At 39.2% G+C, this 26,130-nt stretch overlaps 1 protein-coding gene across 6 annotated transcripts in view; it reads left to right on the plus strand.

The window, feature by feature from the left end:
• enox2 (ecto-NOX disulfide-thiol exchanger 2) overlaps positions 1-26,130 on the plus strand; it is a 189,522-nt gene that overhangs the window by 53,950 nt on the left and 109,442 nt on the right. Inside the window, exon 1 of one of the 6 annotated variants that reach the window (XM_028589140.1) lies at positions 2,603-3,069. The exons of the other annotated variants lie outside the window; for them this stretch is intronic. Within the exon in view, the coding sequence (XP_028444941.1) occupies positions 3,048-3,069 (22 nt within the window). The 5' untranslated portion in view covers positions 2,603-3,047. Of the gene's footprint in view, positions 1-2,602; positions 3,070-26,130 lie in introns of those variants that run through there. 6 annotated transcript variants of the gene reach the window in all.

Below are 26,130 nucleotides of genomic sequence, written 5' to 3' on the forward strand. Positions count from 1 at the left end.
CCGTGAAGTGTTGTGGGATCATGGGAGCTGTTGTCTTCATTGTAAAACAACTACTATGCACGATGAAAAAGAATCTGTGCAAGGAGTTTACGTTTTAAAGTTTTATAGACGTTACATTTAGTAACGTTTATTCATGTCATGCTATTCTAATGAAATGGCCGCAGACGGAAGTGTCGTTAGCACCTGGTGTGTGTGTGCCTTCTCCGGGGTTAGAACATTGTTGGAAACATTTGTGTATATATATATATATATATATATATATATATATATATATATATATATATACACACTCGGTATATAGGGGTGGGAGATATTGACAAAAATGAATATCTCGATATTTTTTTTCAATATCTCGATATTGATATTCAGACGATATTTTTGAAATCCTTCTAGAAGTTAAAAGAAGCCCTGTTCGGAGGCTATTTTGGTGGTTCTCTTGGGAAAATGTACAAGCAAGATGAAATCATAACAATAAACAAAGGGCTCTGTTCTGTAACATATTGCACACAACCATGTCCTTATTGTAAGCAGTCCTGGAGCTGGGACAGGGCCGGGTCAGACTAGGTTCTGATAGTCCTTCTACTTGGCTGTATAGTCCTTCTGACCGGGATTTATGCTGGGATCAGGAGTTGGATGTGATCTGACTGGCCCAGGTGAGGGAGAGGTGCAGTTCTGTGAGCTTTTTTGATGTTTGAGTATACATGGACTAGTGTGTTCTTCCCTCTAGTAACACAATCTACATGCTGGGAGAAAGCTGGACGGGAACAGACTTTAAGGACGCCGTGATAAAGTCCCCTGTATCCCGTATCCAGGTGATCGCGCTGCAGTTTGTTCAATATGGTTAGCAGTGAACCAAACTTTTGCTAACGTTAGCATCGGGGGCTATGTAGACGGCATTGTGCTGTTTTCGTAGTAAATAAAATGGTCAGTATATTACCGACAGGGCTCCAGGTCAGGTGAGCCGTGATGGGCAACAATCCAGCAGTTGGTACTCCATTCATTGTGCACAAAAATGCAGTCCTCCGCCTCTGGTTGTGCCAGAGTTCTTTTTCTCATTCTGCCGGTAGATAGCTAGCTCGGCGTGCTAGCGCCGACAACAACCTGGAGGGCTCGGTCAGGCTATTTCCTCCGGGATGTTATGAGCCGCCTGGAAGGCTCTCGTAACGGCTGTGTTGTGTCGTGGTCCTGTATTGATTAGTTCAGTGTGGCTGTACGTACTTGTATAAATATACACCGACAGGAGAGCCGCTGCCCAATCGCGCACCGCCATCTTTGTTGACTTGAGTGAACGTCATAACGCGCAAGGTAAGAACTAGTAGCAGCTTACTCTCGTGCGGGACGATCGTGATTTTGTACAAAAAATACAGTCAAACAAACCCCTACAGTATTAAAATTGCTACATATAATTGTTTAGAAGGTTATAGTGTGCGTTTTTTGTTTTCTCTTTAACTTCCTTCAGCTCTTTTCATGTTTGGGGGGTCGGATTGTACAAATTATGAAATATTCGATATCCCAATTTTGCATATCGTCCAGACAACAATTTGGATATTATCGTCTAAACAATATATCGCCCACCTCTACCGGTATATGTATGTATATGTATGTATATGTATATATATATATATATATATATATATATATATATATATATATATATATATATAAATAAATAAAACATAGGTCTGGTCGCCTTTAGACATTTTAATACAGAAATATTACATATTATATCTTCAACATTGAACAACTGGGGCCAGTGTCTCCTCCAGAAGCCAGTCTGAACCAGACTGAAGACAGTTTACAGATCAGGAATAAATGACTCAGCTGACCACTGCAGTAGATATCGTTCCCATGCACATTTTCTTTATGACTCTGTACACAGCCTGGGTCTAATTATGGAAGTATAATAGTGTTTGCTCTGCTGTTTCCCGTGTGTAATTAATCTTCCGGCTGTGTGTTGATCAAACCAAGACTGGATTCACACTCTGGGAAGCCTCAGTCATTTTTTTAAACATATTTTCTGACAGCACGAGCCAAAGATTAGACAAATTTAATGATGGATGCTTCTTTATCAGAATGGACACACTGAGCCAATGTAGAAACCTGGCTGGATCCAGGTGTACTATTTTCAAGTGGGCAAACATACTCATCATTAGACATCACACCGTCTTACTATTAACAGCTCTTGAACAGACTACAGTTTTAACTAAATTAGTGTAATCCCACTGATTCCTAATAAATACCTTAATCACTTGGAACAACTTGGATAAGTAGTCTCGTGCTGTATTTATTTTTAAAACACAGTGTATCTTGAGCCTCGGGGATGACAGGAATGCCTTTCATCACAGTCTGTGTTCTAAGCATGGGTATTGAAATGATAATGCCTTTGCTTCTCCTCCTCCAACTGGCAAGCTACAGAATGACACCTTCTTTAAAGCACAGCTGTCAAAAGTTTTGGACAAATAACCTTCCTTTTTGGGGCATTTATCGCTTGGATGCCCGCGCCTCAGAAAATGTCTTAACGCAAACTCGGAGGAGGGGGGGGGATATCTTTCCAATCCAAATTGTAGTTTATTTGGGATTCAACTCAGGAGTGGGTATAGCGTGTTGGGTGATTCCTCTCGTAGTGACTTGCCGTAAGGATCGATTGGCTGCAGCTCTCGATGGAAACGACGATCCCCTCTTGACAGTTCACCAGTGCTTGAGCTCGCCCGCCAGCGGACTGACAAAGAATTCCGAGCAGGAGTTTTGTTAGTGACTGTATCGCGCCCACCGAAACACAGCCTAAATAGTTCGCCTGCACGCTGCGTGTATCTGAAGCGTGCTAGTATTCTGCTTCAGTCGCGAGCCGGCCGGGCACGTCGTGAGGGCGGGCTCGCCAGCCGTAGTTAAAAGGTCCCGCTTCGACTGCTGCTCTCATTGCAGTCCAGTCTGCCGAGCGGAGCGGACTGACTGAGGGACAAGCCCCGTCTCCATTCAAGGATTTTACTTTGTACACTTCGTCCTACAGAAGACGACCGACAAGAAACGCACCTCGCCTTCGGTGGACAATGTTTCTCTTGCAGTACACAGGTACATGTTTCAAGTTTTATTCTGCTCTCGCTGTTCCTTCACACGGTCTTTATGTTGACAGCGGAGATGTTATTTTCTGTCCACACACACACACACACACACACACACACACACACACACACACACACACACACACACACACACACCGACTATCCGTACTATAGTGTATAGTGTATGACTGGACGTCAGTTAACCGCACGAGTTGTTTGACATATTGCCATATTTGTGTCGCTCCTCTCTACGCTGTTTGATACAATGTATAACGGCAAGCTAAGTATATTTCTTGCTGTGTTTAGTCCGAAATTGTCGGGCGTATTCCAGCTGTTGAGACCGCATAAGAAGAGCTGTGCTGCCTCTCTCCTGTGTAGTAGCTTTTCGTGTGCCTCAGCACTTGATGTGTAATGGTGTGCTTTATGATGATAAATGATCAACAATAATTTCCTGTACGTATTTTACACTTGCTTATCAGTACAATTGACGCGAGCGGTAGCTATTATCTTGAATGACACACGCCTATACTGCAGCGGTTTATGGATGAAGTTTTCAGAATAGATTTCATGCCAGCTGACGCCGGATTACTGCTATTGAAATGCATATTTTTCACATGCTTTTCAATCCGCTTTCTATTACATTTAGTCACATTGTAGTGGATATAGGCCTATAATGTAGGGGCTTGTGAGTTGTTAGCTGTTTATAGATATAGATAAGTTGTTTGGTTTCTTTGCTGCGACGTCCATCTATTAAAATTTCCATGTCATGTATTCCTGATACGCCACAACGCGCATAAATAGCTAGATTTAAATGGGACATTTTCTCACATAATCTAATTAAGATAGGACTCCGTTTGAACTTGCACATTAACCTGCTTACTGTGCTTATTTCTGGTACTCTGTTCACCAGCTTCCTCTGTTTATAGTCACGGTAAATTTACTTCTGATGTCCCACAGCTTTTCAGTTGTTTATGTGTTCATAGCCTAATTGCTATACTTTCCTTTAGCTCATAAAAGCAATGACTTGTCAAAGATTAGTCTCATGGCAGTAGTTTGTCACCGCTGTGAGTATACTGACTAAAAAAAGAAACCGCAACCAGTTTGTTTGCTTATCCCCCCATCTCGTTTGTTAGAACTTTACAAAACATTATATTCTTTATATACTTTTTAGAAGCAGACTGTGCAGTTGTCTTAGCAAAGTAGGGTTTAATTAATTTAGTAAAAAAGTTTATTAGAATAATTTCACAGTACATGATTAATAATTCAGTGTTCAAAATATTGCATTTAGTCTGATAAAACAAGTAGTTTAGGATAAATAGGACATAATGACTTTGTGTTTCTTGTCCTCTGATTGGAAGGTTTTTGTTTTCTCCGTTACACTGTTGTTTATCTTGCGCAGACAGAACAGATCAGTTCCCTTCTCCTCTATTTCCTTTCCTTCCAGAGGCACAGACATGCTTTGAATCAAATTGAGGGAATGGGGGCGAGTGCCTCCCTTTGACCACTAGGAGATAAAAAATGTCCATCAGGCCTTGTGACAGCCATTTACCTTCAAACTGTGCTAGTCCTCTCTGATCAATTGGCAGAGCATCCTTAGATTGCCTTTAATGGTGTGAGGGAGGGAGGCACTTTGCTTAGATCTGTCAGAGAGGAGAGATTTAAAGGTTGTACATGGAGTGCTTGAGAAGGAGCTTAAATATTTCAGCTCTCTTTGGCATAGGATGATAGTGCCGCAGCACAAATTAAGACTGGATACAGAGTGGACTGCAGTACAATACCAGGAGATTTGGCAAGTTTGAAAACTCACATTTTTAATTGGTTGTTGAATGACGATTTGTGGGATTCTCATAGCACTAGCTGTTGAGGGAAAGCAAAAGTGACAAAGAAAAAGCTGAAACACAAAGTGAAAATATTTGTCAAATTTGGTGAAACCAGTTACCTCAATGAGCATAACTAAGTGGAAATGTATTTCAGAGGATAGACCCTTAGAATTGTCAGTGGGTAGGCTGTCTATTATCACTGGAAACTGTACAGCTTTTGTGGTAGTTTTAAAATATCTCAGTTTGTCTTAGCACTTTAAAAGCATAAATAGCTGCCTTGACAAACTCTTCATTGCGGCTGTAAACCTGCTAGACAAAATTTACATAATAATGTAGTGCCTATTAATTTGGAAGTGAGCGTTATTGTCCAGGCTGAAAGTAAAATGTGTGCACTTACCAGCAGTGATTATTTGAATAAAGCTGAAGTTATCCAGGACCAAGAAAAAAATGTGCCAAGTGAATGCAGAATAGCCAATCTGTTCGTCTTTGTCTTGACAATCACAAGCACTTCACCTGAAAAGATAACAGAGTTTGCTACCGTTTTCATCCACCCTTGTTACAAACTCCCAGAGCTATTCACTGACTCAGCCTGCCAATCTGTATTCACTTGAGTGCTCAAAGCTGAGCTCACAGACAGGTAGGAAGTTCTTTAGTTTACTGACGAGGCAAGTTTTGCGAATAAACTCAAAAAGGCTAATTTGTAAAGATTTCGCAGTGTCTTGGTTGCTGTCTGTTAGCTAAACCAAGCTAGTCAGGGTTATATGCTCATACTAACAACACCATTGATATGCCAAACAATAAGCAAAAGCTCAAAGATCCTCCACATCATTAATTAAATTTTATTTTTTCATTAGATTATAACAACACTGAAGTAGGAGTATAATACACAGAAATTGTTCAGGTCTAGGAAGTTTTGCCTTTGGAAATAGTCACATAAAAAATGTTAACTCATTTGTAAAAACATTACCTGAGTGTTTCTATAAACTAGACGTTGGCTAAAACCAGTGTTAGGAGTAACGCGTTACAAAAGTAACGCAATTACAGTAATGTATTCCTTTTTGCTGTAACGCAGTAATATAACGCATTACTAATTAAATTTCGGTAATATTATTACCCGTTACAATCTCAGTAACGCGAGTTACAACTTATTTTAATGCAACATTTTTTAAGAATTTCCCAACACCGCAAAGCATTTGTTCACAGGAAAAAAAAAAAAAGCCGTGCGTATTATTTCATAACATCTGTGTCCCAACAGGTGATTTACGTCAGCTCGGACAGCTGTGTGTCCGAGCCGCTGACAGATTTAAACATGTCGGGAATTAATGTTTAGGTTGTTACACGTAAATCATTGCAGTTTATCAGCCGTGGAGAGTAACTATGCCTGTAGTGGAACTGCTTCGGATGACGACCAAAAACGCTTGTCTTTTACTGTGACCATTTACTGTTCAATATGTTGCTGTCATGAACGGTAATAATTATTACAGTTGCAGTTTTACAAACAAGAAAGTGAGCAACTTAGCTTGACGGACATGTTGCATCTCAGTAAGCTAGCAAGAGTACACAACAGACAACTTCCGTGTAGGCTACTTCAAAATAAAAGCACTTCCTGTGACGGTTCGCAGTAAAACTATATTACTGTTAAAAAAAATAAGGGTGTGGACCTTTTCACATATCAGCTGTAAATCAAGTACTGTAAATAATGTAAATAGTTAGTTTTAATCACACTATAATTGACCATTTCCTTTAGACTGTTTTAAACTAAACAACATGAATTTCTTATTCAAGTGCTTTAAATAAACATTTTACAACAATGCCGTACTTCAATACAACCATAAGATACTTTTAATTGAGTATTTTCATTTTCTCCTACTTGTATATTGTACGTTTTACTTATTTATTTTTTATAGCTTTAGTTACTTTGCATATCCATATTAATTATACAAAATATTATGAATAATCTATGATGTATCAAAGTGGATAAAGAGGAGACTTTATTGATCCGGTGGTGAAATTCACAAGCTAGCTGCCAAGTCAAACTTCCGCTATTATTTTGGTGAAAGTAACTCAAAAGTAATGCAAAAGTAGTGTAACGCATTACAATTCAAAGACAGTAATATTGTAATGTAACTAATTACTTTCAAATGACAGTAACTAGTAATCTATAATGTATTACATTTTGAAAGTAACTTGCCCAACACTGGCTAAAACAGACTGATGAAAGTCTGTATCCCCCAGTGTTCAAGCTGTTTTTCAGTGCATTTAGATTGGGTCAAAGTAATACATTTAGTGGGGCAGATTTATGTACATTGAATGGCCACTGCTGCAGATTTTGCACATTTCCAGCTTGTATGTTTGTTTTATTTTTAATTCTAAAGATATTCCAATTATTCAAATGTTTTTTTCTTTTTTTCTTTCAGAGCAGATTACCCTACAGGATGATCAGTTAATCTACTAGAATTCCCTAATTTATCCAGTACTGACATTGGTGACCAGCTGAGTCCCTTATGGCAGTGTTTAACATCACTACTTATACGACGACTTGCCACAGACCTTGGACCTATATAGTATGAATGCAATTTTCTGCTGCAACGTCAATGCATTTCCATTAAAGGATGTCCCTAGATGTCCCCTAATACAATTCCATAGCTGTCACCACAGAAGTGAATGTTCTTGAATCCTTCTTCCACCCCACTAAATGTAGTTATATATTGTTTGGCTTATGAAGTTATGATAAACACAACTATGTCCTCCTGCTGTGAGTTTTTCTGTTTACAACTGCTAATGATGGATGAATGGATAATGGATAATGGTGTTCCTCACATATTGAAGGACAGAGATGAAGTTATGGTGAAATAACTGTCATCTACAGCCCATCTTTGTTTGATAATAACTAAAGATGTAATGTGCTGGTGTGCGTTTATCAAGGAACCTCTAAGAAAATAATGGAAAAAGAAGCTTTGTGTTTCTCCTTTCTCCATCGCTCTTGTCCACTTTCACTGCAAAATAGGCTCGGAAGGAACTTGTTTTGGTGGAACGTGTACGTTTAAAAGTTAGACACATAGGCTAGTCTAGCTAGCTTTCTGGATTTACCTTGCAGAAATCTGAGAAAATGTTAACCACAGTCCTCATAAAATCGACCAGAGTTTAAAATGCTAACACAAAGGAAGCCCAAGGCAACGGATATCCGGCCTAAATGAGTGAAATCCGGCAGGTTGTTCCAGCGGCAATGGAACAATCCCGGAAGTGGAACGTCAAGGATATAGACTACAGTGATCCATACTCCTGGACAACACCGTGGAACTGGACACTGTTTTATCCTCAACTCTCCATCACGAAACAACATCCATTCATTGCTTTACAAAGCGCCCAATGGGGAAAACTGTGTCAATGCTTCTTCACACACTTTTTACAAGATGCTTGGCTGCTTTTGTCAAGTTATCCCCCTTCACGTGGTGCTTTCTCTCCAGCGGACCCTCTGTTCAGGCTGATATTTAAGACTGTTGGTGTAATAACGATTGTTTCATTGCCTCACCACACATCCTAAATCTCGGTGGCAGCCTAATGTAGGGTAATGATCGTTGTTTATTTCTGTGTCTAATGCTCACTTGTATGTGCCCTCCAGATACCCAATTTGACTTGGTCTAATTGTTCAGCTTTTGAAACGCAACAGCAGCATTAAAATGAGGCTTAAATGTTGTTCAGATTGAAGAAAAGTATATTAGCTTGTGTGGAAGATCCCTGGGAGGATCAGCAGTGTTGGCAGCAGCAGCAGCAGTTCAACCTGCCATCTGGTATTGAGTAGCTAAGAGGGCTTGGCAGCCTAAAGGCATCCAACTCTGGGGCTCCAACCATATCACTGACAGAGCCCTTCATTTCTAATCACCTTCATGATAAGCAACCATGCTGGGAACTTTGAAATTAGAGCTAAGGACTCTGCAACAGCATGTTCAGGAGCTACGTGGAAGATGAAGTGAGCCATCAGCCTTATTCTGCATTTGCTGTATATGAGCGGTGTGTGTGAGATGGGATTGTGGCTGCAGTGCTGCTGTGTTAAACCCTGCTGACAGTTCCTTTGAGCAGATGACAAACGAGAAGTAGATTGAAGAAGCTGGATTATGTTCACCAGGGAGTAGCTGTACAATATTTTCAAATCTACTCTAAAAAACATATGAAAGCCCACATATCTTGGAGTAGGGTAGAACACACATTGGAGGCATGTATTCTGTATTTGACTCCAACTGTGTGCCATGCTTAAAAAAAAGATTCTTAAAAAGAAGAATTTATGTATCTTGCTTAATGCAAGTAAGCAGCCTCTATTCTGGAACCGCAGCGGTTTGCGGCATGTACGTCTGAGCCTGTCTCCACCGCATACACCTGTGAGGTTGTCAGCTGTGGGTCTGCCTGGCATACTCTGTGCGTAGGAGAGCCGATTTAACCCGCCAGTCCTCACCGATATATATGCATGTGTCACGTAGCTCTCCGCTGTGAGCACCGTCCAGCAGAGAGCCACGAGCAAAAAAAAAGAGCCGCTTAAAACACAACTTGCTAGTGCAAAGTTACCTAGCAGTTAAGAAATACATTGTATAGCATATTGTTCTTTTTAATACGCAAGAAGTGTTTTAATAAAATTGTTTTTAACTTTTTAACCGATAGTGTTAATCGGTCAAAATTCTTACTGTAATCCTTACTGTAGATAAATGTGAAAAATGTCCATCACAGTATCCTAAAGCACAAGGCGCCATAATCTAATATCTTATTTTTTTCAACAAACAAACAAATATTCAATTTACTACAATTTTTAAGACCAAGAAAATGGGTATATATAAATATCCTATGACCTGGGTGTCAGTCTTGACTGTCAAACCTTTGCAACCCACAAGTAAAAGACATCCCGACTAACATGCAGTACCTGTGCTTGTGTTTTATTAATGAGGGAATCCACAGCTGTCACTTTAATGTGCAGACATACACATAGCTGTATCTCCTTGACTGTCCCACTTCAGTGTACTGAGGGATGGAAGAGGACAACTCTCTGGGTGAAACAATCATAGAAATATTGCACCTACCTGGCAATGTGACATTCCTGAGAGACAGAATGAACATCAGTTGGTTTTTATGGTGGCATTTCTTTCCCTCTTACCAGCAGTGCCAAGAGAAGCAACTGAAAGTAGCACAACACGTGGCATGATAGATCACCAGAGGGATGTGGGACACTACTGCTGTAACTCTCTGAAGTTACGTCTACCTGTGTCCACTGCTGCCTCAGAGATTGTATTCCAATAAAAGCTCTGCCTTAGCACTAGATGATAAATTGAGCCACTAAATCTTACTTTTATGTATGGGTTGCATTGTGTTATGTGTGTTTTTTCTTTAAATATAAGAATCAGCTTTACATATACTGTGGATTTATTTTTGAGGAACCCAAATTTATTGCATATTGAATTTCTGTGACATTTATTACACTTTTGTTGCTATGAATATATGGCTGTGTTGGAGTTGACCCTCTCGAAATCTGTTCTTCTACACGTTGATATGTTGAACATTTCCCCCCACAGAGAGGATGGAGATAGCTGAGACTGTGGTTCAGTGGGTTGGACCAGAGAACAGGGGTGTTCATAGTGATTGCTTGTCTGGAAAGCAGCCATCACTCTACTGTAATAGAGACTGAGAGCCCATTCATATGGCTTTTACTTTGGGAAGCAGGACTGGCTTAAGGGGGGAAAAAAGGAGCATGAAAACAAAATGAAAGCAGGATGGATGGATGGAATGTAACCAAGAATGCATTATTAATAGTGTAGCAGAGGTTCTGTGTATGCTGCCTGTCTTATGGGGGGATTTTGCATCCTAGTGAATGACTGAAAGAAAGTGCTTACATGGGTTAGTTGGTAGAATATGTCTGAAAGACTAATAAGTTTATGTTCTGAACCATGTTTATGTGATACCATGGCCCTCTGTGGGAAGAGTTGGGGTTATCCAGGAATTTTCCATTTGCAGGAAACGTGTTTTATTTTTTTTATTTTTTTGTGGTGAATTTTGTTTGGGGTGTTTCTTTCCATTTTGACATCAACAAACTCACTCACAGATCCCCACTGTGCAGAAGCTTTCATAGCGCAGGAAAAAAAACAACTTTCTGAAATGTCATTGGAACTGCTCTGAAAGGTTTGGTGTTTAAGCTCAAAGGAAGCCCTGTACTTGCATGTTTACTGCACTGAGCTTGGCTAAAGTCAGACCCCCGCTGCTGGATAAATGCAAGGCCTTTTCTCTGCTCAGTCAGCACATTTTACTAGCCAATATTAGTTCGGTTTTTTTGACTTTTTCTGAAGAATGGGAGGTCAGCATTTATGGGAGGATGATACAACACCCATGTAACATTTTGACCAGGGAATGGGGTGTAGTTTTCAGTTGGGTTCTTTTAAATTATAGCTCTGTCTATTTTGGACCATTGGAATGCCAGTTGAAGTCAGCAGTTGGGTCAACTTGAGAGCTCTGTCATGTCAGTGACGAGTTGAATTGAGGACAGCAATTCCAAGTTCAAAGCGCAGACTTTTTATTTTCACTACACAGGAGGTAGTTGCTTTATCTTTCTTTATCTTTCGGTACACATTGTTGAAGCTATTTCAATACAACAATGATGCCTGAGCCTGCCAATACTGATTAGCATTGCAGTTCTTTATCTGCGCTGGAAACGTTCCCCACTCAACTTATGGAGCGGGGTAGAAACATCTCTGTGGTTGGGTTTCCGTGGTAATCAAAACAAGTGTGATCATCTCTCCCTTTAAATCTCTGTAGCCCAGTGGGCACTGCAACGTCCGGTCCGATTCACAATAAAAAGCAGCCTATCGCTGTCCCAGTTTTTGAGTACGTATACATGATGTGTGAACTTTAGGCATGCTAACCATATGTTTTGAAAACAAGACGGAGAAGGATCTTTATTGCAGTTTTATCATAGTTGTACAAAAAGTGCTAAGACTGGGTCATCCTTGTGGCCAAGGAGCTTTGTTGTATGGCATTCAATTACTTCTCCCCTCTTACTTTCTGTCAGCATTAACTATCAAATAAATCCCCCCAAAAATCTAGGTGTGTAGCCCAAAAGGTGCATGATTTTTGAGGCGATACTGATATTAAGATTATAACTTTTTGAATCCAGTAATGACATGTCAGCAACAATGACTTATCGCAATACACAAGCTTCCCTTTAGTTTATTATTATTTTTTTTAAATAATCTGACCACAGTATGTGCTGAGCAGAACATTTCACAATTGAAAAATAAACTTGCCAGTGCTCTCTGAGGGACCAACTATGCAATGGCGACATTGCTTCTAAATGAATGATTATGGCCTGGTCCAATTATCCATCTATTCCTATTTAAGACAGCTGAGAGTAAAATAACTGGACTACATTTTTAAGTCTGACAGTTTCACAGTTCAATAGAAATAGTCTGTTGATGGAGTTATGTTGCAACATCTCAAATGTGAATTATGTGATCAATGGTTGGAAATCCATGCCCTCAGCTGATTTTTTTATTTTTTTTAGCACTCTCTGCCATCGAGTCCTCTCAATCAGTATAGGTCTATACATCTTTAACTGGTCTTTGACCCCTCTCTCTGTGTTTGTACCAGCAAACTAAACTTTTGATTTTCGCTTCCCACAGCCCATCCACCTTCTTAAGCTACTATTAATCAAGATGGTTATTTAGATGATCTGGCCTAGATGCTGAGTGTATTCCTTGGGGAGGCTGTGGCCTTAAGGACATATGCTGACAACAGCTGACTTCACATCATGGCACTGAACACAGCCATTACAGACAGGGAGGTAATTGGATTCACAAATCAGCCATGACTCCCGGTTTATAGTGGCACTGGGCCTTAAGGATCATATTTCAAAGACTGGTGGGCAGTTTATCAGAGAGGGGGCTTGGTGGTAACGAGAAACTGGTGCAGGAGAGAGTCAGAGGAGCATCAGAACTCTTCTTTTTGCCTCAGGGAAACTGGTGGAGAAAAAAAAATACACAGATAAAGAGTTGATCCTGAAACCTGTGTCCCCAAACAATGTATTGTCAAATATTGTAGCTCTCAGGTGAAATGGACTGAAATACATTTTTACTGTCTTGACCTTGCCTTCTTATACTTTTTTTTTTTTTTTTTTTTCACATGTAACTTGTACCTCTAAACCATTTCTTCTATACATCTATTTTTTCCTGCTTGGTTGTTTTCTCCTGTGTGTGTGTGTGTGTGTGTGTGTGTGTGTGTGTGTGTGTGTGTGTGTGTGTGTGTGTGTGTGTGTGTGTGTGTGTGTGTGTGTGTGTGTGTGTGTGTGTGTGTGTGTGTGTGTGTGTGTGTGAGAGGAAAAGCTGAGGAGAATCTTCTTCCTGTCTTCCTCTCCTAGAGCTGAAACATACTGCAGGTTGTCCGTCATGCTTTCTGTGCTTGTCCCAACAGAAGTCAGGAAGGCAGATCGATATGAAGATTAATTATTGTGTTCAAGGCGAGGGCTGCACCAACAACCTGCATTTTTCAGGCCTCTAGTGAGTGTCCAAATTCCGCTCTTTCTGACGAGCGTTGAGCTTAAGCTTGTTAGTGTGGTCTCTGGACCGAAGCTGTGCTGAGAGAAAATTGGACCAGGCTCCAGGGGTAACGCGCTGAGGCTCAGTGCAGCTCAGCACCACCAACAAGCAAACCAGGGGCCCCACAACATTTCCATGGGCCTAATAGAACCTCCTGGATATTAGGTGATAGGTTAACTGTTCTGAGAAATCTGATGGGGAGGTGTACCTCAAACTGTAGTGGATTTATATATGTTCCTCTTGGGCACCTAAAATGCCTTAAATTAAACATTTTCTTGGATTGATCTGCTTTGGATCAGTTAGATCAAGTCCAGGCTAAGATGATTTTTTTTGTCCAATGTATGAGCTATAAATAATGAATCCCTATTTATACTGCATTGTATTCTTTCAGTCTGCTTGTCTACATGATGATTATTAAGTAGGTTTGTGCAATATACAGTATCAATGTGTTTCTAGCACATTGATAGATTGATATTGAAATTTCCAATATGTCATGTCAGTAAAGTGTTTGGGTGTAGGCCAGAATTGCCTTAGCAGGGAAATTTGGCTAACAGCAGAATGATAAATTCCCCTCCTAAAGGCCACTGTAGCATTTCTTAGTGTTTTTTAAAGGTGTGGATGTGTTGAAATCATCAGATGAACTTGAATCCGTTGCAAACAGGTGTCTAAACAGCCCGTAGATGTAGCAAAACAGATGATATCAAGGTTGTCAAAGTGCGTGTATCTCTCAGTCATTCCATCAAAGAAGATTTATGTTAAAAATGTATTCAATTTATAAATGCCTCTGTACCTATAAAACATATTCATGTATGTCATGTCCACATATTGTGGATATATTTTAATAATTCCACTGTAAGGTCTACTTGCAGGAGAATATCACTGAAGTATGCTTATTATAGTTTAATAATAATTTACCGGAGGTAAAAGATTGACCATAAAATAAGCCTGAATAGAAAAGGACTGAGAAAGGGGAATGGCTCATGCTCTTTTGTTTTCGGCTTTGATTTGTATCCGGAGCATCTATAAAATACATGTTGGATTCAGGGTCAGTGGAGCAGCCAAATATTGTGCATGACAGCCAGTCAGTTATTTGGGTCTTTGATTCTCTCCTCTCTCATCCCTCTAATCTTGAACACTTCTGCTCTGCAAAATCTTTGACATTGTCCATTTCCAGTTCATTTTCAGACCGATGTTAAACTTTGGTCTACTATCTTACATCTCATCAGGAATTGATGCAGTAGAATAATCTTTGTACAGAGTGAGTCTGTAATGAGTTGGATACATTGCGTAATGTCTTGATGGACATAAATGTCAACTGTGATGATTACATAATTATGTTAAAGTTTGTTTTTTTTCTTCCTTTTGAGAATTTGACATTATGCTGTTTCCCTGTTGCAGAGCACCATGCTAGTCACACTCTCTTGCTGGAACTTTGAGAAACAGCATTCATTGCTAGTCTCCAGTTCACTGACAATCCCATTTTCAAATAACTTTTGGAATGAAGCTGTCAGCACCAACAACTGTGAGAACAGTTGGTGGTTGTGTGTGCACACGCACACTTGGATGCTTTATTTGTGTGTTTACCCTGTCTGCATGGAAATGTCTGCTGTTGGAATTGAGAGAACCTCACATCACTCTCCTCTGCTTCTCAAACGTGTAGTTACAGTTCATGTGCTTGGTTTCAGAGATTAAAATTCATAGCAATGAAGTATTAATTGTCTTATTATTATTATTATTATTATTATTATTATTATTATTATTATTATTATATGTGTAGGATTGCAACAAGGATTATTTTCACTATGGATTAATGTGCCATTTATTTTCTAACTTTTGGTCTATACAATGTTAACAAATGGTGAAAGATGCCTATTCCATTTTCCTGAATGCTAAACTAACGTTTTCAGAACGCTTGTTTTGTCTGACCAACTGTTCAAAACCCAAAGATATTTTTTTTTTTTTTATATATATATATATTATATTATTTATTTATTTTTTATTTTAATCAAACACCACTAAGAAAAACTGAAAATTCTCACATCCAAGAAACTGGAATCAGAAAATGTTTGCCATTTTTGCTCAATGACTAATTGTGTCAGCTCTAATCTTTATATTGTGCTTATTAAAAGCTAAAAGGTGGTTTACTGTTGAGACAAAGGACAGGAGTAAAAAATATTACTAATTATTAATAATTCATATTATGCTTCTTGATCTTAGCACAAATTTCAGGAGCTTCAGTTCTCAGGCTGTAACTGATCTGAGAATGAGGAACATGGTAAGACAGCCGCTGAGAGGGTTGGCACAGTACGTGATAGGTAAACATCACTCTGCAAACTAGGTTTTTTTATGTAGTTAGTAATCCGTCTGACATTACCATCTTGTTCTTGCCACACCCTTTCTTTCCTGTTTCCTCTCTTATCACATTAGCCTTTGATAACAGTGTGACCACAGTCCCCAGTCTGGTGTGAGGAGAGACAGGAGAGAGAAAGGACAGAACAGATGAGTGGAGACAGGCTCAGCCAGATCATAGCCTCCAGAGCTATCCTTTGCATGATCTATGGGGCTTCATTTGTTTGTGCTGTTTTGGTAATTAAACAGGGGAGGCCCACTCAGTGGAGTCTGGCTGTTGGCTTAGTTTCTCTCCCCTAATCTTCCCATAAGACCAGATAATTAATGGTGGAATGGCAGGAGTGCCCGAGGTCTTTCTGTTAATGGAAGGGATTCATCTTGTTTACTCAACTTACTTCTTGTTACCTTATTCAGAGCTTGGCCAGGGTGTTATCACTGTGGTGGTCTATTATTTGAGATTTGGCATCTGTCCAGATGTCTAATGGCAGATGATATCATGACAAGCCCTGGAGCACTCATGAATATTCTTAGCTAGGATAGGATTTATCCCTCATCCTAATTGTCTGATATTGATCATCATTGTTTGTTTTAGCCCCATATTAAATGGATTCGGAGAGTGCTGAAAGTTCAAGCATTTCAATTTCACCAAATCATCTAGTGTGTGTGTGTGTGTGTGTGTGTGTGTGTGTGTGTGTGTGTGTGTGTGTGTGTGTGTGTGTGTGTGTGTGTGTGTGTGTGTGTGTGTGTGTGTGTGTGTGTGTGTGTGTGTGTGTGTGTGTGTGTGTGTGTGTGTGTGTGTGTGTGTGTGTACAAACTAGTGTCCATCGTTATGACTGAACATGTCACCCAGTACAATGTTGTGGCTCATTGTTGAATTGCTAATAGATTCTGGACAACAATGGATGTCTATGGCACACGGAAATAGTATGTATCCATATTTGGAAGATTAAAAACTCAAATAACATTATCAGCTAATTGTATATATTTTTTTAACATTAACAAATAGCACAACGCACAGAAGGATCTTGGTAAGAAGTAGATTTTTTCTTTATGTATCTTAGCCACAATAATAACACAAATCTAAGGAATCTGCAGATCTTCAAATTGATTGTTTGTTTAAAACAATCACTGTTGGCGGATAGATTTATTGTTGTTGGAACTCCTAAATATCAGTATCAGCTTCAAATATCCAATAGCAGTCGGGCTATAAGAGTTAGCTAGTTATTCATCGTTGGTTTTGGTCTTTTCATGGGATTTGTTGACATCACAAAGAATATAGAATATCACCAGACTTGCCCTTTGAGAACACAAAGCAGATGTAAGTCTGTATAAAATGTAGCTTACCATATGATTTAGCTTAGTACTATTCCCCCTGATCATGGATATTTATACATTTGATATACATGTATATTCATATATTTGATATATATTGACAAGTGACTGAATGTGGTTTGTCACAAACAGTAGTTGGACATGTGGCCTGCAGGTAAACAAAGCAGTTGTGAAATGAGAGATATACCCATGGTAGAAATGTTCCTGTGGGCAGCTAGCTGCTCAAATCTCCCCTGGAGCGATATTTTGACAAAGGCTTCTGAAGAGCTGAGCTGTCAGCATCAGCCTCCTGACCAGACTCTCATTAGCCAACACCACCACCAAGAGAACAGGCGAAATGGAGACACCTCTTCAGCTGCACTCCAGAGAAAATGTCTTTTAAAATGCAAATTCATTTTAGAATAAGGGATTTGTTGGGTGAGGAGAAGGTGGGGAGCACACTTCGTATTGTCTGGTGAAGTGGGCTTCTCTTTATGTGTGATATGCCACACAAATTCTCCTAGGTAGAACCGAATCCCTAGGAGCTGCTTAAAGGTAAACACAGCAGTGTGGGGATGGGAGATATTCCCATGGTAGACTAATTGCGTAGGGTTGTGTTTAATTGTCTTTGTACATGTTGCCTGCTGCTTAAGTCTCCTATTAGGTCTTTGAGTCTTTGTAGTTGAGAGGTTATAATACTATGATTATTAACATGCAGAGAGCAACATAAGCAATCACCCAGATAGCTGGCTCCAAAATGGTGATTGGCTTATAAATAATTTTTTAAACTTCGCTTTGAGATCTCAAGGACACTTTGTCCTGGTGAGGTGCCCTCAAGATTGTTTAAGGAACAAAAATATGAGTCAGTTATTGTTACTTACTGTTGTGTTATTTTACTGCTCTGATCAACGAGCGGAGACCTTTTAAAAGCACTCATTTCAAGGATGTGTGGTTTGTGCTGGTTAGGGTACACTGCACTGGAAAGAATTTGGAGTTGGCTTGATGTGACCCCATTGATCCAGATCTGATGGAAGAATCTGTAGTAGAGCTCAGACATGACAACTCTGCATGTCATCTCTTAATTTTGATAGGATTTTGTCACCGTTAAATATATATTGATCTTGCATTAGAGCCCTTGTTAAATAAAAAGGTAGGATTCTTGTAAAATGAAAAAAGAATTGTTGACGGAACAATCTCACTTTGAGTTCTATTTAATCGCTGTTGTGGACCTTGTGATTATATCACATTATCTTGATCAGCAGATGGGGTTTGTCAGCTGTCTTATAATTGTAAATGTTAATATTTACATTTTCAGTTTCCAATATCAGGTTTGAACTTTGAACCTCAAAATGTACAACAGGGTGAAGGGATAAAAGCACATAGAGTTGCAAACTGTAAAAAGGCCACTTTTCCAATTTTCAACCCAAATCCCAATATTTTTATGTGGTGAGGGCATAAAAGTGTAATATAACAATGTCCTCTTGAGCTCACCCCCATTGGTTCTGGCTATTTGATCCAGGTGAATTACCCAGCTATATTTCTCTCTCCCAATAGGCATTAAGTGAGCCATAGCAATATGCTGCCTCCTACCACTCACCCTACGGTACAATTGCGAATAGAGACCATAGTATATAACATTCATAATACCACACAAAGTTTGTATCTGCAGTAAAATTCCATAATTCAGTTTCACATTTATTTGCATTTACAATCATAATTCCTCTGGAGACAGTCCAGAATAACGCTTGTTAAAGTTTAGAGGGCGTCCTCTTCCCAACGGAAGCCCTCACATATTTTAGCAGTATATAAAGATGGAAATCTCTGCATTTTTTACTTTTCTACTTAAAGTGTATTGGGTTGTGTGTCTGAAATGAATCAGAAGAGTTAGCCTAGTAGTTGTGTCAGAATAGTCAGATGCCATCTACATTTGTCTAGAGGCTCTAGGCTCAAGGGACTACAAAATGGAGCAGCTTGCACTTTACATTTGGACACCTCCATGAGTTTACAGCATATCACGCATACATGATAAACCTTACTGTCCAGTCTTTTACCACCCACATTAGAGATGAAGTGGCATCATGAAATTCAGGATCATTTATTAGATATCTTACTCTTTTGAGGTTTTCAGACTAATGGTATGGAACTGGGTCTTGTAGTACAGACAGGATTATGGTTCTTCTGCTGTGGTCCATCATCCAGAAATAGCACAGTCTGTGTGCCGGCTGCTCTGGGACTGAGTGGTTACCGGAGGGCTTCAAGGTATTTAGAGGTCTGACTATGTTGGAGTCTCACCAAGGCCGGTTCTATTTAATAAAAAGTCTTTGCTAATCTGTCTAGAATTCTTCCACAAATCACCAGTGCATCAGTAGATTATTGTGTCTATCCCTTAACATCCATTTGTAGTATTTAGTCTTGACATCCAGATCCAATAGCTTTAGAGTATTGCACCTGTTTTTTTCATCCCTGTAATGTTCCAGATTGAGGTTAAGAAATACTAATATTCCTTAACCTCAATAATGTTTAATAATGACAATAATAATATTTAATTTGTTTCTTGTCCACCTGTCTATAAACCATGCTTATGGGTCCTAAATATTTCTTTATTTAGGCAAAGACCTATCTACAGCTTTGGTACACTAGAAAGTAAAATGTTGACGTCATTCCTGCGCCAATTCAAAGTGCTAGACTTCCCGATTTTCTAATGAGAACCCCCAGAAATGTTACTTGTGTCTTGCTTCCATTCTGTTCATTAACTATCTAAAAATGTTCCCTTTTTTAAAACATAGCCAGAACCCACGGGCTACATGATAAGAACCAGGAAGCTTTGTGACTCACACTTTTTCATAAAGACTGCAGAAAGGAACTAAGACCGGTCCAAATGGAATGAGCATCGCAAGGCAACACTAGTAGTGTAATTTAATAATGTCACACTGTATTGATGTTGATGATGTGATATTATTGAATGATCCCAATTGAATATATTGTTGTCTTCCCTCCCATAAACAACTGATGGAGCATTATCATTGCTGCCAGATATCAGAATGCACTTTTGTGTCGAGTATGTTTAATTCATGAATTACATGAAGAACATCAGACAGGTGTTTTCTGAGAAAGGGTGTAAGATGTACAGTGTGCCAGGCAACTGCTTCTCCTGTTAGACAAGTGCTCTATTGATTGAGAAGGAGGAGATTGAAATTGATTGAGAAGGAGACTAAAATTGCTGAATCACTCCAGTTAAAACTATGTTCCTACTCTCATATTTCAATGGTAATACATTCTGCACAGGGCAAGTATTATTCTGTGGTAACTAGGGCTGGGCGATGAATCGATTTCATCGATTAACTCGAATGTGTAGTTAACATCGAATGTTGAAAATGTAATGCTTGACATAAGTTCTGTTCTGGTGGTGAGCTCACAAATGGAGACTTGATAGAAAGCTGCCGAAGTTTTCCACAGTTCTTTAGCATTTTTTTTTCTGTACAAGGACATGTGTTTTTCTATGCACTGAAAGTTACTTTACTTAATCCAACCAAAATCAAACAAAACTCAAGAAAGAATTGAAGTACAAACTATAGAGTAGCGTCAGATATAACATAAAAATCAAATCAAGCAAGTGCTGCACTGTTAACCTTGCTTCCGATACTAGAAAGCATTTGCCCAATGCATTAGATCTCTTAATGGATATATGCTCCGAATGGAAGTAGGACTCTTTATTCCTTTCGCCGATTGAATGGCCTCTGCTGGGCTTGGTCGCCTCCTCTATAGCTGGATAAGTGTGATCTATGAACTGGCTAATTGCCTTTTGTCCTGATTCCTTCCATGACCAGGCCATTAAGTGTCTTGAAATGTCATTTCCTGTCCTAATTCTGTAGTATTCATCTGGGAGACTCAGCTACAGCAGAGAAGAATACTGTAGATGGTAATAATTCAGTATTATTGTTTGGTTTATTTGTCAAATTATTGAAGTCTCCTAAGAGATAGCATGGAATGTGGAAACAGCTGGGAATGTATAAGAGGCCAGCAGATGGTTAACTGAAAGCTGTCATGCTACAACTGTGCCACACAGCTCCTGCACAAGGTCAGAATGAGGAGAGAAATTGAAGATTAGCAGAGGAAGTATTCATTCCTTTGGGAATTAAAAGAGCAGGGACTCTTACTCACTTGTCCATAGCTACTGTGAGAGATTGACTCAACATGTTGTTCACCCTCCAGTTTTGACCTATTGCCAAATACTGTACTTGACAGAACATGAGATGACTGTGCATGCAGTGTAACTGAGCCTGCTCTTTTTGGGAATGAACATTTAAGTAGCAGATTTCTTTTCAAAGCTGAGAATCTTTTGTATCCATTAGGGGTAGACATACATGACAAGAAATACTGTAGGATTTGACCAACCGCAAGAAAGCAAAGGTAGTTAAAACACAAACAAACTTAAAGCTTGGTTAATTTTAGAACAACTACTTCAGATTTATATTTCAAAAAGGAGTTTTGGCTTTGACACAAAGACACCAGAGTGACAAAATGTGTTCTATTCTGGTGCTTGCTGGCGAGGGAGATAAGCGGGACGAGGACAGATTTGACAAAGTAAAGCTGAGATCGAGCATCAGTGGGTAGATAGAAGACAGTTCTTGAGTAGCAGCCTGCAGATCATGAGTTTGTACTGACAGTATTTAAACTTGATTTTTCCAACTAATGTTATTAATAGAGTATGTGCTGTCACTTATAAATATGCAACTCTCTCTGCACACACATTTTGCAAGTCATATATTAGGGCTGAAACTAAAATTTAGCTTGTTTTGTCTTTTTGTTTTTATAAATATTACGTTTCTTCAATAAACCTTACCTACAACTATGAGAAATATATTATTCACTCCCCAGCCCAGTTAGTGTCAATTCAGCGCACCTGCAGAGCAGCAACCCCACATTAAACTCCTTATCAGCCTACCCACATTTTAGACCCACATTTGAATGCCTTTGTTGATCATCTGTGATGTGGGAATGAGACTTCCACTAAGTAAAAGTGTGCGTCCAGCTCTTAGTTCTAGGGGTGTAAGAAAAAATCAATACACTTGAGTATTGCAATATTTTATTTTGCAATACTGTATTTTCTGTGTACTGAATTGTTTACCTAAAGTAAACTTTTTCATGTCTTTTTTTAAATATTAGTTTTTCTAAAATTATACTTTAAAAAAATCCCAAAATATCTCCTTACGCACAATATCGAAATATATTGAATCGTGACCCATGTATCGTGATATGTATTGTATCGGATCGGCAGATTCTTGCCAATACACAGCCCTACTTAGTTCCGTTATAAAAGCCTAGCAGAGCATCTCTCCTGCTGGCTGCTGACAGTGTTGTCATCCGAACACTCAGTCACACTGGATGGCAGGTCGTACCAGCTTTTGGTTCAAAAGTAGTTTAGCTGACATCAGCACCGGAGTTGAGAACCTTTCTAGGAGACAAGAGACACGAGTCGCGCTGCCCTGCCACGCGTTTTTTTATATATGATGGATGCTGTCTCACATTTAGTATTATTCTGTCCAGCTGGCATGATGCATGTGTTTTGCATCCTCTTCACTATTGTTCTCCACTACAGCTGACTGGTCCAATAACAAAATAAAAAAATCACCACTATGTAGCCATTTTCTCTATTCTGAAAGAGTATTGTTAGAACACAAGCCAATAGAGTTTAGTTTTGGGATAACTTAATTTGCTGATTGGAGTATTTGGAAACAATATTTGCAATAATCCCACTACTACAGATCTGCCGAACTCTTATTTTGAAACAATTTAATGTGAATGGTGTAGACATCTTGCCCGACAATGTTAGTGTCTGCCTTCTGTGTGTGCAGTTGCCATTTGACAGAATTGTATGCATTACTATTTTTCCTACAGTGGCATACTTTGCTTGTGAAGCTTTCACCAGGGTTCACATTAAAAAGATGATTCACTTTAGCCTTTGTCACTGTTTCTCTCTTTAAATGAGTCAGAGCTTAGCTTTAGCATGCATCAGTGGAAACCCGAGGCATTTGAATAAATCAAATAAATCATTGTGTTCCTAAGTGGGTGTTTACTTGACTTGGTGAAACCTGTTGTGACCCCCAAGCTCTCAGCCTCCCCGAAGTAAAACAAAGATGTTGTTTTGCGCTATTCTGCCCCTCTTTGCCTACTTGCTTTATTTATGCCTTACATTTCAGCGTGGCAGCTTTTGGAATAGATTCTTCCTGACTTGTTCCCTGGTCATTACAGGATGAAGTTTCTCTTGCTTCGCTGACTAATTCCTTCTGGCACACTAAAACCCCTCTTTGCCACAATCTCATTCCCTCCCCCTTTCCAGTGACAAAACAACAAGGGATTTCAGACAGTGAGTGCTGACATTTTCTGCCACAGGGTCCATTAGCACTCTCATGTGTGACTAAATATTGTTTGATTTTTATTGCACTCACAGCTCCAAATGTTAGCATGTCTGTAAAGTAAAGGCAAAAGACAAAAAAAATCTTCATGTAACACTTAGATTTTAAGCGTGGACACTCAAACATTTCTGTGTTATGCCATTTAAAAGACAAGACTCTTATGTCTTCAATTTCATGTTGATTTTGGAGCCAAAACAGTGTTGCCAAGTGTGGGTACAGAAACGAGATCCATTCTTTTTTCAGTTAAATCTTAAAGGGGTATTCCACTGATTGTACACAATGAACTGGTGTTTACTTACCATGATAAGTTATCCGAATTGAGCTTGATAATTAAGATCTCTTGCAAAAAGCCTGCTTTACAAACTGGTAAGTGCCCATGTCTTTCGAACGTCATTTCCCGAGACAGGGATGCTCAAAGGAAAGACTCTATTGAGTTGCATTATGGGAAGTGCTTTGGAAGAGTTTTTGGCGTTTGACCCATATACATAGGACTATAAGTCAGGATCTCTCGTAGTGATGGACGATATGCCCTAAAATTATATCAAGATATTTCAGGGTATTTCTGCGATAATGAGATGAATATTTTTGTGCAAAAACTGCTGTCAACGCACTGTAGGCCATGTTTTGGACTTCCTGATCCACAAGTGAAAGCAGAGGCGGCTGAAATGGCAGCAAGAGGAACGTCTGCAGATGAGAGCTGTGACAAGTGAAATCAATGAGTAGTATCCTGAGTCATATTATTAATCACAACAGAATCCGCACATGCAATACTGCATACGTAACTGTCAACTTTTGAGGGATTCAGATTGGGTTTTCACAAAACTGTCTAGAAGTAGGAGCTGTAACTACTAAAAGCAAGAAAGTGCCATCACTTGTACACTCATCAGCGGTTATATCAAGGCAGCATATGTGTCCCTGTTAGCAGTGTAGATCGTGATCAACATCCGACTTCACAGTGAGGACTTCAGCTTACTGGACCAGAAATCAGAGCTCCAACTTGTGGAGAATGACAAGTAGCCATCTGGTAATTCTTCTCTTCAGACGTGTATGGGAGCTACATCCCGAAATAGCATCAAAGGCAAAGAGTTGTCTTTTGAAAATGAGCTGTTGCATCTAGAGTGCTGAGATCTCGCTTGCATTGTCACTCAGGGGGTCTGATACATTTGGATGAGGATACGATCACACTCATTCTCATTTCAGAGAGGGAAACAGACGAGACAAACAATACAAACGAATAAGGAGCATTTTTATTAATTGACACACAAGGGAATAAGGCTTCTTATCTACTCTCCTTGAAACTAAGCACAGCCTTTGGGATGTTTCTGAAGTATACTGACAGGTTGTAGGCATGCTTTTCAAAACCAGACTAAAGCAGGGTTTGCAACGAAATCTGTGAAGTTGCGACATCGACTATGAGGCAAGAAAACTAATTTTTTGAAATGGCTATGAATTCATTTTGCCTAATAATGCAAATGTGGCTGAAATTTGACACTGGCTGCAGGACTCAGTCTTCCATTTTATTTTAAATGTATTATCTTTTTTGAACAATAACGTAACCCATTTAACAGATTAGGACATCAAACTTCTCATCTGGCTTAATGCTCTTGGAGATTTACCACAAATTTAGAAGATAATAAATATATATATATATATATATATATATATATATATATATAAATACTGCATAGAGTGACCCATTCACTTAAGGTGTAGGTATAGACTATTGAGGCAGACAATGACTGAAATGCAAAAAGGGGAGAAAAGCCTATTGCTTTAAGTCATTATGTATGTTGAGATAATGACTATTGATAGCTCTACATCAGGGGTATTCAATTAAAATTCAAAGAGGTTCAGTTACTAAAATTTCCTCCCAGTAAATATCCAAACCTTATGTCTAAATTGTATCCTATAGCCTACCCCTACGTCTGTCAAATACATGTCATATCATTCCAACAACATTTATTGTCACTTTTGTAAGTGGGATTTTTTTAGCAGACCCATTGAACTTGTATGGAAAACAAATATCTATCTTTAAATTGGCCTGTGACTGCACTGGTAGTTGTTTAAATCCTGATTTGAATGGAGTTACAGTAGTGCTAAGCTACAGTAGTCCATTCCCAAACAAGGATAAAATATAGGTGGTCTTAAGCACATTATAGAGCAAGTGAGATTTCAGAACAGGAAGCAAATAAGACAAAAAATAAAAAAGTTGATATCAGCTAAGCACTGGAGTGAAGAGAAGCTTTCGTTTGAGAAGACAGAAGGGAGAGAACAAGAGGTGGCGTCAAATGAAGTCAAGGTTTATGGACAAGCAGATGGTGCCCAAAAATTGTGATATACATTTGAAGCTCTAAAAGAACAGTCAGTCCCTGCTGCGACATAATCCCATTTTAATTAGGAGGAATGACCTGCACCTTACTCTAAAGGAGCACTCATATTTGTTTTAAATAGTGTCTGTCACAGTGTCGAGAGCTTCCATAAGCATCAGCTCAGCTGCTTATTATCAATCAGAGTGCATCATGTGCAACCTCAAAGAGAGACACTACGCTGTTTGAGCCTCTATGTTCAAGTCTCAGAAACAGGTTTTAACAACTAGCAAGCGTTTTTAGCA

The sequence above is a fragment of the Perca flavescens genome, chromosome 10 (assembly GCF_004354835.1).
Source record: "Perca flavescens isolate YP-PL-M2 chromosome 10, PFLA_1.0, whole genome shotgun sequence".
Taxonomy (NCBI): Eukaryota; Metazoa; Chordata; class Actinopteri; order Perciformes; family Percidae; genus Perca; species Perca flavescens.